The sequence below is a fragment of the Oncorhynchus nerka genome, linkage group LG16, assembly GCF_034236695.1.
Source record: "Oncorhynchus nerka isolate Pitt River linkage group LG16, Oner_Uvic_2.0, whole genome shotgun sequence".
Taxonomy (NCBI): Eukaryota; Metazoa; Chordata; class Actinopteri; order Salmoniformes; family Salmonidae; genus Oncorhynchus; species Oncorhynchus nerka.
In genome coordinates this window covers 15823148-15838415 of record NC_088411.1, presented here as the reverse complement: position 1 = coordinate 15838415, position 15268 = coordinate 15823148, and the positions used below count along the sequence as shown (strand labels likewise).

The 15268-nt window shown below is 45.6% G+C and overlaps 1 protein-coding gene across 3 annotated transcripts in view; it reads right to left on the bottom strand.

Annotated features, from left to right (window-relative positions):
• LOC115144102 (carbonic anhydrase-related protein 10) overlaps positions 1-15268 on the bottom strand; it is a 323887-nt gene that overhangs the window by 23815 nt on the left and 284804 nt on the right. For all 3 annotated transcript variants that reach the window (XM_029684820.2, XM_029684822.2, XM_065002301.1), the window contains one exon: positions 2442-2627. In XM_029684820.2, the coding sequence (XP_029540680.1) occupies positions 2442-2627 (186 nt within the window). The remainder of the gene's footprint in view (positions 1-2441; positions 2628-15268) is intronic.

The following is a 15268-nucleotide window of genomic DNA, read 5'->3' as shown; positions in this document are numbered from 1 at the left end:
ACAATCAACACCAGTCGAACGTACACCATTTTCTGCAAGCCGGAAACAAATGTGAGAAAGAAAGGTGGATGGGTTATATAATACAGATGGAGTTGTAAAACCATAACTTTGGAGTGTTAATGCCTTTAAATACAATGAAGCTCACCATGTATCCCCCTTTCCCACCTCTCTCCCACGGGCTGGTATTTCAGATGGATGTTTTGCTTTTCAAGCTTGATTATTTTCCCTCTTTGTTCTCATTTCAAGGACGCATGCACAGCCACTGCTCATTTGTAGGCGAAAAAACATTTTCTCCATTTCTTTTTTGAAGCCTGCTGCTGGAGCTTTAAGTCATGGCTTTGATTCCAGAAGGGATGGGCGGGTGGGAAGTGGGGGTATGTGGTGGGTGGTGGTGTAACAGGTGTCTTTTTGGATGGCAATTATTTAAGCAAGCGAGGAACACATGTCAGAAAGAGCAAGATTTGGGAGTCTGTGTGCAACCTACCTTTCCTCTCCTCTCCTCCCTCCTCTTCTATCTCTCTCTCTCTGGCTTTGAGGTTTAATTTGGAGAATGTTACACATGTACACTAACTCAATCCTACAGTATGTTAAGAATAGTTTCAATTGACAGGATAACACTGAAGCCAGTTACAGTTAAACCACATACCATTTCCTTTCTTGCTCCCCTTGCTGCATGTGTAGATACATCACTTGAGTAAGAGAACATAGTTTTTCAGATCACAACGCCCAGCTATCCAACGCTCCTCTCCAGATTTCTCCAGAGCCCTCTCTCTTGCCTGCACTCCAGAAATCTCAACACAACGCTGACCAAACAAAGAGCAGCCAGTAACTACTGCTCACTTTCTTTTCTTCTGTTCTGTAGCAACAGATGAAATCAAAACAAACCCGTTGGAGGTGTGATAACGCTGGCGCCGCGACGAGGCAACACCAACACGGTAAACAGTGAGCAGAGCGCGAGGCCAACCTCCCCCTACACGGGTCACATCCCTCCGAGCCCCAGCGTATGCTAAACACTTGTTTTTATTAGGATTTGAATATCGTCTCGCCAGCCTCCGTGGGAGAATAAATGATAATAATTAATTAGAATGAATTTGCCTGTCATACCTACAATTATTCTGTTAGCCCACAAATTGGTTATTGTTATTATGGCTGGTGTGCGTGACTCAGAACTTAGTAAAATGATCAAGTATACAGGAGCTGATTGGAAGCCTCTTCACAACACCCCGCTAATTAAGATAGCTTTTTTTCTGCTGGATCTCGTCTAAATCCTACCGAAGATGCTGGATGACAATAATGTTTTTCAAATTCTACTGATGCTGGTTCTTTATTTTTTAAGGGAGATCGGAGATCCGATCCCCTTACGTATTTGTATTGTTTTTATGATAGGACAAATGAAGATACAGATTGGGAGATTGATAGTGTCACGCCCTGGTCAAAGTATTTTGTGTTTATCTTCATGTTTGGGTCAGGCCAGGGTGTGGCATGGGGTTTTTGTATTGTGGTGTGTTTTGTCTGGGGGTTTTGGTGTGTATGTATTGGGATTGTAGCTAGTGGGGTTATCTAGCAAAGTCTATGGCTGTCTGGAGTGGTTCTCAATCAGAGGCAGGTGTTTATCGTTGTCTCTGATTGGGAACCATATTTAGGCAGCCATATTCTTTGGTTGTTTTGTGGGTGATTGTCCTTAGTGTCTTTATTCCTGTCTATGTGTTAGTTCACACAAGTATAGGCTGTTTCGGTTTTTGTTACGTTTATTGTTTTATAGTGTTTGTATTGATTCGTGTTTACGTTTGTTTGATTAAACATGGATCGCAATCTACACGCTGCATTTTGGTCCGACTCTCCTTCACACCTAGAAAACCGTTACAGATAGAGAGAGGTGAACAGAAAGGATTTAAAGTAACTGTCCAGTGTTTTTCCAGATTTTTATAAAATAATAATTCAAATAATACAATAATTAATTACAATATGAGGGAAATAGTTTTCCTTCCAAAAAAATGTTAATTCAGTATGTTAAAAATAAGCTTTTCTGTGTTGGAATGGTGTGAGCCTATCCCAACATCAGAATGGTGTGTGCGTATACCGGTCATTAAACCTATTCACGCAAGTAGACTGCTGATTGGCCATATCAGCCAATGAGCCAACATGACATCATGTTCTATGAGGAAATAGCAAACCTTTTTGAAACAGTCTGTTTGAGATAGAAGTTTGAGGTTGGGTGTTTTGTCTCTTTATGCTTTGGTCACCAATACAAGTATTGGACAAGTCAACAACATTATTTGGGTAGGAGTTAACAGAATATTTTCACTGGACAGTTACTTTAAGGGCATAGGCAGTTGGCCGAGCCAGGGCATATACCCTTGCCGCCAACGGGGCGTATATGACCCATAGTCAGGAGCATTACCGCTAGACCAAACTCAGCACCTAGTCCCTTGCCCTTGTACCTCTCCTGAGAAGGCCTGTCCGTTGAGAAGGTGTTCAGAGCCCTGTCCGTCCTCGCTGCCAAAGTGCAGCCGGATCTCCTCCAGGCGATGGCTGTACGTCATTGGTCCACCAGAGATATTCACAAGATGCTCCTTGTCCATTCGCAGTGAGACGTGGCGACCCGTGTTGTACATGGTCCCGCCCACCTGAGGACAGAAAGAAGGAAGAACGATCAGATTTAGTATTCAATTAATAAACCAAATTTTAACATCCCAGTGTAAAGGACACACGTTAGAAGTCAGTAGGGGAAGGTGTTTGATCATTTCAATGCTAACCTGATCACCCATGTTCAGAAGGCTAATAGTAGCATGCCCCCAAATACTTGAACCAACATACTATACTGCTGTCTCAGTGACATGCCTGTTCACATAACACAAAAACTCATTTGAATCTCTAGCATTCACAAGCACTTCTGTGATTCACTACAGAGAAAATTGGCCAGTGTTACCCGGTGTTAATTTTTCAGTGCAACATTTCTAGTTTTGATTCAGGTGTTAAATTAACTATGTACGTTTTACATTAACACTCATTGGTGTACAATATCCCCAGTGTTGGTGTTTATAACTAGTATAAAATTAAAACCACGTCCATCATTAACTTATTTCCCAGCATGCTCTATTGCAGGTAGATTTTTTTGAATTGTTAGTTTCAATATCTTTGTTTTTGCATGTACATTGATTGATTAATTAATATTATGCTACTCAAATATAAATAATAGTTTTTCTAAACTAATCCAATCTTCTACTTTGACTTATTGCATCCATTACTGAAATGGTTGTTCCAGTTTAAATGGTTTAGGTAGTCTTATTTCTTCATTTTCCAACCCAGCATTCATTCTGAATGCAGGTGAAAATAATTTCTAAATGTTGAATATCCCCACTGTGGCTAAATTCCAACTGGAATTATATAACTTTGCAAGCTATCTTTATGTGACTTGCAGGCCTGAAAACTATGAATTTTTAAGCCACTGTATTAGGTTAAAACTAGGCCATCAAAATAAGGCATTATTAAAGACTTGTTGTAATTGTGTTTAATCTAATTGGTAACATATTTCCTTACTTTTTCACTTGGTGAAGGACTAGTGATGTTACATTTGATACCGGAGCTCTGAGGCACGTGTCAAATTCGCTAAGCAGTTTAGTTTGAAGCAGTGTGCCGATACCTGTATCGCTTTATCATAAGCACGTGATCAATGACGTCCGAACCTTCGTTTTGTCAAACAACCACCTGATTGGTTTGGTATTGGTTCTGGTAGAAGAAAAAAGGCTACGCTGCGAACTTGCTACGGCGTGTCGACCTCATCTATAATAATTTGGCTGTTCTAAATGATTTTGACCAGCAGGAACCTCTAGTGTACACTGTGTTGATCAAAGCCTCGAGTAATGGACCTATTTTTGACACAATTGGCTGGAAATGCTTCAGGAAGCTTTGTTTCCCTCATCACCACATAGGACTAAAAATGGATGAATGCACCAACAACCATCTCTCTGTCACTAACAAAAACAATCATAGGTGGTAACTCTACAATTCACTCAAAAGATAAGGCACTCAGGGAAACATGCAAATAAGGCTTTACACTTAGCAGTGTGTTCATTTAACACTGAAAAGTGTGGACCCATATAGACACTGGACCAGTGTTAAATGTAACACTGCCCGTGTTGATTTAACACTGGAGAATTTGCTGTGTGAGTAACAGTCTCAAGGCTTAACGTGCTACAGCGTCTAAGTACGAGAGACAGTGTTATCTGAAACAACAACCCTTCAAAATACAAAAGAGATGTGGAATTAGAGGGGAGGAGGAAGATAAAAACACAACACGAGGGGTACGGGTTCAAAGACTGAGGCCTGTCGGAATCCCCTCGGAATCGATTGGATCAGAGGCTTTAAGGGGAAATGCAGCCGTACAACAGCAGTGAATAACGATCTTTATCAGTGGATGTGTTTATTTATTTATACCCAGTAGTTTCAAAGTGAACAGTTGGTATTGCAGGCACGATTCTACGAGAGCTTCCATAGCTCTTATCTCGCTCTTTCTTTTTTTCTCTCCCCTCTCTCCACTGCGCTCTCTCTCTCTCCCTCTCACTCCCTCTATTCCCTCTCTCTCCCTTCCCTTTTACCACTAGCCTTCAAAAAGACCCCCTCCCCCCAAATTCCCAGAGAAAGAACTCTGCTCACACATCGTACATATTTCATAGAACCTTTGAAAAATCTATGATTTGAAAGGGGATAGAGAGCGCCCGGGAGAGAGAATGTGGGAAAGGGAGGGAGCGTTGGATCAAGTGCCAACGGCAAGAAAGGTAGAGCAAAGAAAGAGAAGCAGCACTTTTTTTTTAGCTCTGCTGATCTGGCCGGTTACCTCAGCGGCGTCGGAATTACCCCTGGAAAGGCTTGAATACCTCAACCCCCCTCAAGACAACTCACCTACTCAGCCCACCATTATGCATGAGCACAAGGCTGAGGTGAATGTGTCATTATGTGGCTTTCTCAATTCATATAGAATCACTGTGGCTGTGTTATGAGCGACGTGGGGGGATAATAGGATGAAGTTATGTAGCAATTCAAAGAACCAAGATTATACACCTCAAAGATAATTATGTGATTTACGACATTGTACGGCGGGAGGGGATTGAATACTGAATAGCCTGAAGGCTTTTCTCCCCACATCGTATCCAATGTTACACTTCTATGCAGTACGGTGCATACACACACATGGTCCGGAATAACAAGTCTTTCCATCCAATATCTGTTCCTGTGGTTGAGTGCACATCCCAGGATAAATGGCTAAAGGCAACAGGGTAAAAAGCGAGGCTAGTGGAGTGTGTATTGAGCTGGGCAAGGAGAGAGAAGTGATGGTGTATGGCTCTCTGTCTCATAGTGATACGCTGATAGGAATAGAGAAACCCTCTAGACACTCAAATCAAATCAAATTGTATCTTACAGTGAAATGCCTATTTATGAGCCCCTAACAAACAACGCAGTTTAAAAATAAAAAATACGAATAAGAAATAAAAGTAACAAGTAATTCAAGAGCAGCAGTGAAATAACAATAGCGAGACTATATACAGGGGGGTACCGCTACAGAGTCAATGTGCGGGGGCAACGGATAGTCGAGGTAATATGTACATGTAGGTAGAGTTATTAAAGTATGCATAGATGACAACAACAGAGAGTAGCAGTGGTATAAAAAAGAGGAGGGGGATGGGGGGTCAAATAGTCTGGGTAGCCATTTGATTAGATGTTCAGGAGTCTTATGGCTTGGGGGTAGAAGCTGTTTATAAGCCTCTTGGACCTAGACTTGGCACTCCGGTAGAGAGAACAGAAGCAGAGAGAACTGTCTATGACTAGGGTAGCTGGAGTCTTTGATAATTTTTAGGGCCTTTCTCTGACACAACTTGGTATAGAGGTCCTGGATGGCAGGAAGTTTGGCCCCAGTGATGTACTGGGCCGTACGCACTACCCTCTGTAGTGCCTTGCGGTCGGAGGCCGAGCAGTTGCCATACCAGGCAGTCATGCAACCAGGATGCTCTCGATGGTGCAGCTGTAGAACCTTTTTAGGATCTGAGGACTCATGTCAAATCTTTTCAGTCTCCTGAGGGGGAATAGGTTTTGTCGTGCCCTCTTCACGACTGTCTTGGTGTGCTTGGACCATGTTAGTTTGTTGGTGATGTGGACACCAAGGAACTTGAAGCTCTCAACCGGCTCCACTACAACCCAGTTGATGAGAATGGGGGCATGCTGGGTCCTCTTTCTCCTGTAGTCCACAATCATCTCCTTTGTCTTGATCACGTTGAGGGAGAGGTTGTTGTCCTGGCACCATACAGCCAGGTCTCTGACCTCTGTCCTCCTCCCTATAGGCTGTCTCGTCACTGTTGCTTTGAAACAGTGTTGCATGATCAGTCAGTCAGTGTTGCATGATTTGGCAAGGACACTGATCCTAGATCTGTGCGTAATGGACACTAATAGCCAAAGTGCAGTGATATGGAATTACATTTCAGCTTCAAACCAATGATTCTATCATTAAAAGACAGAGGATATTGTATCACTTGAAATACATTCATGTGACAGCAACATTGTGGATTGTTGCTAACTTCCACAGCCATCCAACATCCATACAGCAATGCGTTGTGTGAATCATATAACATGGCCCAGGTATCGTCAACAGAGTCCACAGAGTTATTTCACTCCACATCTCAAGCCATAATTTGTATTCATGAATTCAAAATTATATGAGTAAATGCTTTGCTGCACTTTAATTTCTTAACTTGACAGTTTTATGTGTGATGTCCCCGTGTTGCTTTGACAGATCTAATCGCCACGGGTGCCAGCTTTGAAGAGGGAACATTTTCATTTTTTAATTCATTTTGTGTTGAGGTTCGTATGTGTGTGTGTGTTGATACGTTGACTCGCACAAAAACACAAACACGTTGATAGACCATACAAACGCTCCACACCGCGTGGCCGCGGCCACCCTAATCTGGTGGTCCCAGCGCGCACGACCCACGTGGAGTTCCAGGTCTCCGGTAGCCTCTGGAACTGCCGATCTGCGGCCAACAAGGCAGAGTTCATCTCCGCCTATGTCTCCCTCCAGTCCCTCGACTTCTTGGCACTGACGGAAACATGGATCACCACAGACAACACTGCTACTCCTACTGCTCTCTCTTCGTCTGCCCGTGTTCTCGCACACCCGAGAGCTTCTGGTCAGCGGGGTGGTGGCACCCGGGATCCTCATCTCTCCCAAGTGGTCATTCTCTCTTTCTCCCCTTACCCATCTGTCTATCGCCTCCTTTGAATTCCATGCTGTCACAGTTACCAGCCCTTTCAAGCTTAACATCCTTATCATTTATCGCCCTCCAGGTTCCCTCGGAGAGTTCATCAATGAGCTTGATGCCTTGATAAGCTCCTTTCCTGAGACGGCTCACCTCTCTCACAGTTCTGGGCGACTTTAACCTCCCCACGCCTACCTTTGACTCATTCCTCTCTGCCTCCTTCTTTCCACTCCTCTCCTCTTTTGACCTCACCCTCTCACCTTCCCCCCTACTCACAAGGCAGGAAATACGCTCGACCTCATCTTTACGAGATGCTGTTCTTCCACTAACCTCGTTGCAACTCCCCTCCAAGTCTCCGACCACTACCTTGTATCCTTTTCCCTCTCGCTCTCATCCAACACTTCCCACACTGCCCCTACTCGGATGGTATCGCGCCGTCCCAACCTTCATCCTATCATCTCTTCCCTCTGCTCAAACCTTCTCCAACCTATCTCCTGATTCTGCCTCCTCAACCCTCCTCTCCCCTCCCTTTCTGCATCCTTTGACTCTCTATGTCCCCCTATCCTCCAGGCCGGCTCGGTCCTCCCCTCCCGCTCCGTGGCTCGACGACTCATTGCGAGCTCACAGAACAGGGCTCCGGGCAGCCGGCGGAAATGGAGGAAAACTCGCCTCCCTGCGGACCTGACATCCTTTCACTCCCTCCTCTCTACATTTTCCTCTTCTCTCTCTGCTGCTAAAGCCACTTTCTACCACTCTAAATTCCAAGCATCTGCCTCTAACCCTAGGAAGCTCTTTGCAACCTTCTCCTCCCTCCTGAATCCTCCTCCTCCCCCCCCCCCTCCTCCCTCTCTGCAGATGACTTCGTCAACCATTTTGAAAAGAAGGTCGACGACATCCGATCCTCGTTTGCTAAGTCAAACGACACCGCTGGTTCTGCTCACACTGCCCTACCCTGTGCTCTGACCTCTTTCTCCCCTCTCTCTCCAGATGAAATCTCGCGTCTTGTGACGGCCGGCCGCCCTACAACCTGCCCGCTTGACCCTATCCCCTCCTCTCTTCTCCAGACCATTTCCGGAGACCTCCTCCCTTACCTCACCTCGCTCATCAACTCATCCCTGACCGCTGGCTACGTCCCTTCCGTCTTCAAGAGAGCGAGAGTTGCACCCCTTCTGAAAAAACCTACACTCGATCCCTCCGATGTCAACAACTACAGACCAGTATCCCTTCTTTCTTTTCTCTCCAAAACTCTTGAACGTGCCGTCCTTGGCCAGCTCTCCCGCTATCTCTCTCAGAATGACCTTCTTGATCCAGCTCTGTTCTAGGCCCTCTCCTATTCTCGCTATACACCAAGTCACTTGGCTCTGTCATAACCTCACATGGTCTCTCCTATCATTGCTATGCAGACGACACACAATTAATCTTCTCCTTTCCCCCTTCTGATGACCAGGTGGCGAATCGCATCTCTGCATGTCTGGCAGACATATCCGTGTGGATGACGGATCACCACCTCAAGCTGAACCTCGGCAAGACGGAGCTGCTCTTCCTCCCGGGGAAGGACTGCCCGTTCCATGATCTCGCCATCACGGTTGACAACTCCATTGTGTCCTCCTCCCAGAGCGCTAAGAACCTTGGCGTGATCCTGGACAACACCCTGTCGTTCTCAACTAACATCAAGGCGGTGGCCCGTTCCTGTAGGTTCATGCTCTACAACATCCGAGAGAACCCTGCCTCACACAGGAAGCGGCGCAGGTCCTAATCCAGGCACTTGTCATCTCCCGTCTGGATTACTGCAACTCGCTGTTGGCTGGGCTCCCTGCCTGTGCCATTAAACCCCTACAACTCATCCAGAACGCCGCAGCCCGTCTGGTGTTCAACCTTCCCAAGTTCTCTCACGTCACCCCCCGCTCCTCCGCTCCCTCCACTGGCTTCCAGTTGAAGCTCGCATCCGCTACAAGACCATGGTGCTTGCCTCGGAGCTGTGAGGGAACGGCACCTCAGTACCTCCAGGCTCTGATCAGGCCCTACACCCAAACAAGGGCACTGCGTTCATCCACCTCTGGCCTGCTCGCCTCCCTACCACTGAGGAAGTACAGTTCCCCGCTCAGCCCAGTCAAAACTGTTCGCTGCTCTGGCCCCCAATGGTGGAACAAACTCCCTCACGACGCCAGGACAGCGGAGTCAATCACCACCTTCCGGAGACACCTGAAACCCCACCTCTTTAAGGAATACCTAGGATAGGATAAAGTAATCCCTCTCACCCCCTCCCCTGAAAAGATTTAGATGCACTACTGTTCCACTGGAGGTCATAAGGTGAATGCACCAATTTGTAAGTCGCTCTGGATAAGAGCGTCTGCTAAATGACTTAAATGTAAATGTAAATGTAGTAAAACCACGGACTATTAGACTCATCCAAAGTATGTTTTGTCACTTCAGACAAGTTCTTCTCACGAGGCACAAGAAAGAGAGCGACAATTTAAGCTGAGAACACCAACACAGTGTGTCATTCGAACCAAAGCATCCCATCCTCCATATCAAACCACAATCACACTAACATCTCTAGTAAACAACATCTCTATTGTGGTTTCCTGACAGCTGACATTTGTGTTCTCTCTTAGACAAGGAAGTTGGTTTCAATACCACAGGAGTATACTAGCCAACAGGAGAGAACAACAATCAGCAGTGTGCGTTAGGGGAGGGGAGTGTTTGTACCCACTTGCTTGTGTGCATTTGATATGCGATCACAAAGCTCTATTCTATAGTACCACTCCACCACCTGCGGCTGGAGTGGGCAGAACACGAGGAGGGTGGGAGAAGAGTAGAAAGGGGAGGAAGATCATCCTCACAGAAGAGAGGGGAGGAAGGATGGAGAGAGAGAGAGAGAGAGAGAGAGAGAGAGAGAGAGAGAGAGAGAGAGAGAGAGAAACGGGAATGGGAGTCTTTGACTGAGCATTTTTAAAAGGATCCTCTTGAAAAGTGTAAATGGGAAAGTTCATTCAAGAGGTCAAACTATTATTTTCCTCCAGCTTCATCTCTCCTTCTCTAACTCAACATCACAGGATTTGTTAAATCAGAATCTCTAACATGTTTTTAATTAGATAATTGATGTTTTCTACAGAAGATATTCTAAAGCCAATCAAGCTGTAATGATGACCACAACAAGGAAATATTGTATTCAAGGTAATCATCCCGACAAGGTAAACATGTTGTAAAGGAGTTTGCTCTGTGTGTCTAGGGGGCCTGATACTGTACTAACAGCTCAGATACAATATCAATAATATGAAACGACAACGTCACAGTAATGAGAAAAACAGAACAGTCATGTCTACTAAACACACAGATCAATATGGTGATATTGATACAAGATGATCCTAAATGCTCTATTATTATGATTACCGTATGTTGTATCATTAAGAACATAACGGCACACAGCTAATGTTGCTGGTGCATGTATGAATTGGACCATAACCATAACTCCAGAAGCCATGGATTACAGGCAACATCCATACTGAGCTAAAGGCTAGAGTTGCCGCTTTCAAGGAGCAGGACACTAATCCGGACGCTTATAAGAAATCCCGCTACGCCCTCTGACGAACCATCAAACAGGCAACGCTTCAATACAGGACTAAGATCGAATCCTCCTAGCTGGTGCTTGTCGGATGTGGCAGGGCTTGCAACCTATCACGGATTATAAAGTCAAACCCAGCCGAGAGCTGCTCATGGCACCACACGGCCAGGTCTCTGACCTCCTCCCTCTCATTGTTTTTGGTGATCAGGCCTACCACTGTTGTGTTATCGGCAAACTTAATGATGGTGTTGGAGTCGTGCCTGGCCATTCAGTCATGAGTGAACAGGGAGTACAGGAGGGGACTGAGAACACCCCCTGAGGGGGTCCTGCTACTGCTGACTTGGCCCTCACAAGTCGCTCAAGAAGCCTGTGTTCCAGACTCATGATGAAGTCTCTCATGCTCACAGTGTTGTTAATGCATTGCTTGAACAACACCTGTGTGTCAGTGGCGGTAGGTGCGGTTTAAGATGAGGGAGGATAAAACATTTTTTTTATGAACATGGCCTTATTTCTACTACAGCATATCAGATGACTGTCATTCATATTCCATTCACCCAGCTCAATGTAACATCGATAGTTTTAGGTTACTACATGATACTAACATTTTCCCTGTACCCATTACGAGGTTGATACAACCTACCCTATGAACAAAAGTTTACAACGTAGGTGTACAGGTTGAGCTATTTTTTTTGTAGCCTAACAGTTGCAAATGAGAGTTTCTATCGGACAAATTCATGTTTATCCCCGTTTCGTTGCATTTGCTTCCGTTTAAGAAATGTTTTTCAACAGAAATGGCCATATAAATACACCCCTGATCATACGCAAACACAATTCACTTTCATACCAGACATACACAAACTAGTTGTATATATAATTCCTTCTCGCATTATCTATGCGCTCTCCTTTCACCTTTTCCCTTGGAAAAAACCTTTCCAAGCAAAACCTTCATATGATGACCGCTAACCGCTACACATAGCCTACATTGTTGTCATGTCATAGCTAACATAGCTACTAGAACTAACGTGTTTACCGCTACAATCATGCAGTACAGTGTAGTCAGCAGCAATCAGTTTAGCAGTTACACTGGCTGGCCCCGTTGGCAATAAATGAATAAAATAAAAAGCTTACCCTTACTTGGAACAGTTCAAGTATTGGATAGCCATAGCCAACTGTAACGGCTCTCCTCTTCGTCTGATGAGGAATAGGAATCATCGGACCAACACGCAGCGTGGTAAGTGTTCATAGTAAATTTAATTAAATAAACTGAACACTGAATGACAAAAAACAACAAAGGGAGTGAACGACACAAAACAGTCTTGTAAGGTAAAAAAAACACAAAACAACTACCCACCAACACAGGTGGGAACAGGCTACCAATTAAAGACAACGATTGACAGCTGCCTCTGATTGGGAACCATACCAGGCCAAACACACACAGAACAAAACATAGAATGAAAAACATAGAATGCCCACCCCAACTCACGCCCTGACCAAACCAAAATAGAGACATAAAAAAGGAACTAAGGTCAGGACGTGACAGTAACCCCCCCCCAAAGGTGCAGACTCAGGCCGCAAAACCTGAACCTATAGGGGAGGGTCTGGGTGGGCATTTCACCGCGGTGGCGGCTCTGGTGCGGGATGTAGACCCCACTCCACCTTATAGTCGTGGCCCACTTAGGTGGCGCCTCTGGAGTGGCCCCGAACTGTGGACCCTTACAGCGGGCCCCGAATAGGAGGGAGACTCCGGCGGGGCCGGACAGGCGGGAGGCTCCGGCGGCGCTGGACAGACGGGCGGCCGTGGCGGCTCAGGACAGGCGGGCGGCCCCGGCTGCTCCGGACAGGAGGGCGGCTCTGGCGGCTCCGGACAGGAGGGCGGCTCTGGCAGATCTGGACTGGAGGGAGAGCAGGCACAGGACTCACGAGGCTGGGGAGACCTATAGGCGGCCTCTTCCTTGGCCGAGGCACCGGATGCACTGGGCCGTGGAGGCACACTGGAGGTCTAGAGCAACGAGCCTGCACAACCTGTCCTGGCTGGATACCCCTGTAGCACGGCAAGTGCAAAGAGTTGGAACAGGCCACACTGGGCTGTGCTGGCGAACCGGGGATACCGTGCGTAGGGCTGGTGCCGTATAACCCGGGCAGAGGAGACGCACTGGAGACCAGATGCGCTGAGCCGGCTTCATCCCTTCTGGCTCGATGCCCACTCTAGCCCGGCCGATTTGAGGAGCTGCGATGTAATGTACCGGGCTGTGAACGTGCACTGGAGACACTGTGCGCTCCACCGCATAACACGGTGCCTGACCAGTACCACGTTCCACCCGGTAAGCACTGGGAGTTGGCTCAGGTCTCCTACCTAACTCCGCCAATCTTCCCGTGTGCCTTCCCCAAAAGAATTCTGGGGCTGCATCTCGTGCACTTTTCCTCGAGCCAACTCCTCGTAGCGTCGCCGCTCCTCTTTGGCTGCCTCTAGCTCCTCTTTAGGATGACGATACTCTCCTGGCTGTGCCCATTGTCTCTTGCCGTCCAAGATATCCTCCCATGTCCAGGAGTCCATTCTTCCACACTGCTTGGTCCTTTGGTGGTGGATAGTTCTGTAACGGCTCTCCTCTTCGTCTGATGATGAGGAATAGGAATCATCGGACCAACACGCAGCGTGGTAAGTGTTCATAGTAAATTTAATTAAATAAACTGAACACTGAATGACAAAAAACAACAAAGAGAGTGAACGACATGAAACAGTCCTGTAAGGTGAAAAAACACAAAGCAGGAAACAACTACCCACAAACACAGGTGGGAACAGGCTACCTAAGTATGGTTCTCAATCAGAGACAACGATTGACAGCTGCCTCTGATTGGGAACCATACCAGGCCAAACACATAGAAATACAACACACAGAACAAAACATAGAATGAAAAACATAGAATGCACACCCCAACTCACGCCCTGACCAAACAAAAATAGAGACATAAAAAAGAACTAAGGTCAGGACGTGACACCAACTAGCTAACATAGCATCCCTCTTTGTTTGAGCCAGGTGTTTGAGTAGGCTAAACTAGCTAGCTGCATTTGACAATAGCTAAGTGAACAAAAATCTATACTACGTAATATAGCTAGCTCTCCCTCTCTCTCGCGCGTCTCCTTAATTTTTGGAAGAAATGTATTTGTTAAAAACTGTTCAACTATTGTCTTTCTCTCTCTTTGAGTCAACTACTCACCACATTTTATTCACTGCAGTGCTAGCGAGCTGTAGCTTATGCGTTCAGTACTAGATTATTTATCTGATCCTTTGATTGGGTAGACAACATGTCAATTATGCTGCAAGTGCTCTGATATGTTGGAGGAATTGTCATAAGTACTGTGTAAGTCTATGGAAGGGGGTGAGAACCATGAGCCTCCTAGGTTTTGTATTGAAATCAATGTACCCAGAGGAGGACAGAAGCTAGCTGTCCTCCAGCTACACCATGGTTCTACACTACAGAGTGCTGTTGAGGCTACTGTAGATCTTCATTGCAAAACAGTGTGTTTTAATCAATTATTTGGTGACAGTGTATCTACAAATGCTAACTTTTTTTGTTTCACTATTTTTATGAAATTCACTGAGAATGCTCTTCCCTTTCCTCCTCTGAGGAGCCTCCAATGGTGTGCGTTTATAGCAGCCAAGTCAAGCATAAGAATAAGAAGACACAGTGACAGAATAAATTCAACCAAACCTTTGTTTCATCACAAAACCGGAAAGCAGCAAACAGTTACATGACCTACAACATGGTCAAGCAAGTTTAATGTTTTCAACATTTTCAGATTACTAAACAACCATTGATGTACAACCATGGAGAGTTACCGCAAGTCGAAAAGAAAGCAGGCGCTTCCTCAACGATTCCAGCACCATTTTCAATTCAACATTTCAACATCAAATCACCTACGCTTAGTTTAATACAGTGACAACTAAAAGATACCAAAAATGATTTAGTCCAATCAACATAAACAAAATATGATGTGGCTGTCCATGGCACTGATTTGTGTGTGTGTGTCTGCTTGCAAGTAGAAAAACATGTTGTCCTACCCCACTTGTAGAGAAATTCCAATGACACACTTTTAGTTTTTGTTGTACTAGGCTACCTAGCTAAAATGCTTGCTCGCTAGCCTAACTTCCTTCATGGGTAATGATGTTCCAGGCCAGCTAGTTGACATTAGCCTAGTACATCAAGCTACATATTGAATTTCATCCTCTCGGGCCAGGACACAATGTATGAATTTATGGTTGGATCAGAATTGCCGTTATAATCATTGGCCAGTACGGGAAATTAAGTAAACGTTCTGCTTTTGATGTCATGTGATTGGTGTGAAGCCAAATCCAAACTGGCTTCCCTTAACCATTTTTTTTGGTGCGCCAGGACCATTCACAGTTGAGCTCACTCAGTTTTGCTCAACGCTGATTGGCTATTATTTTATTTGAAA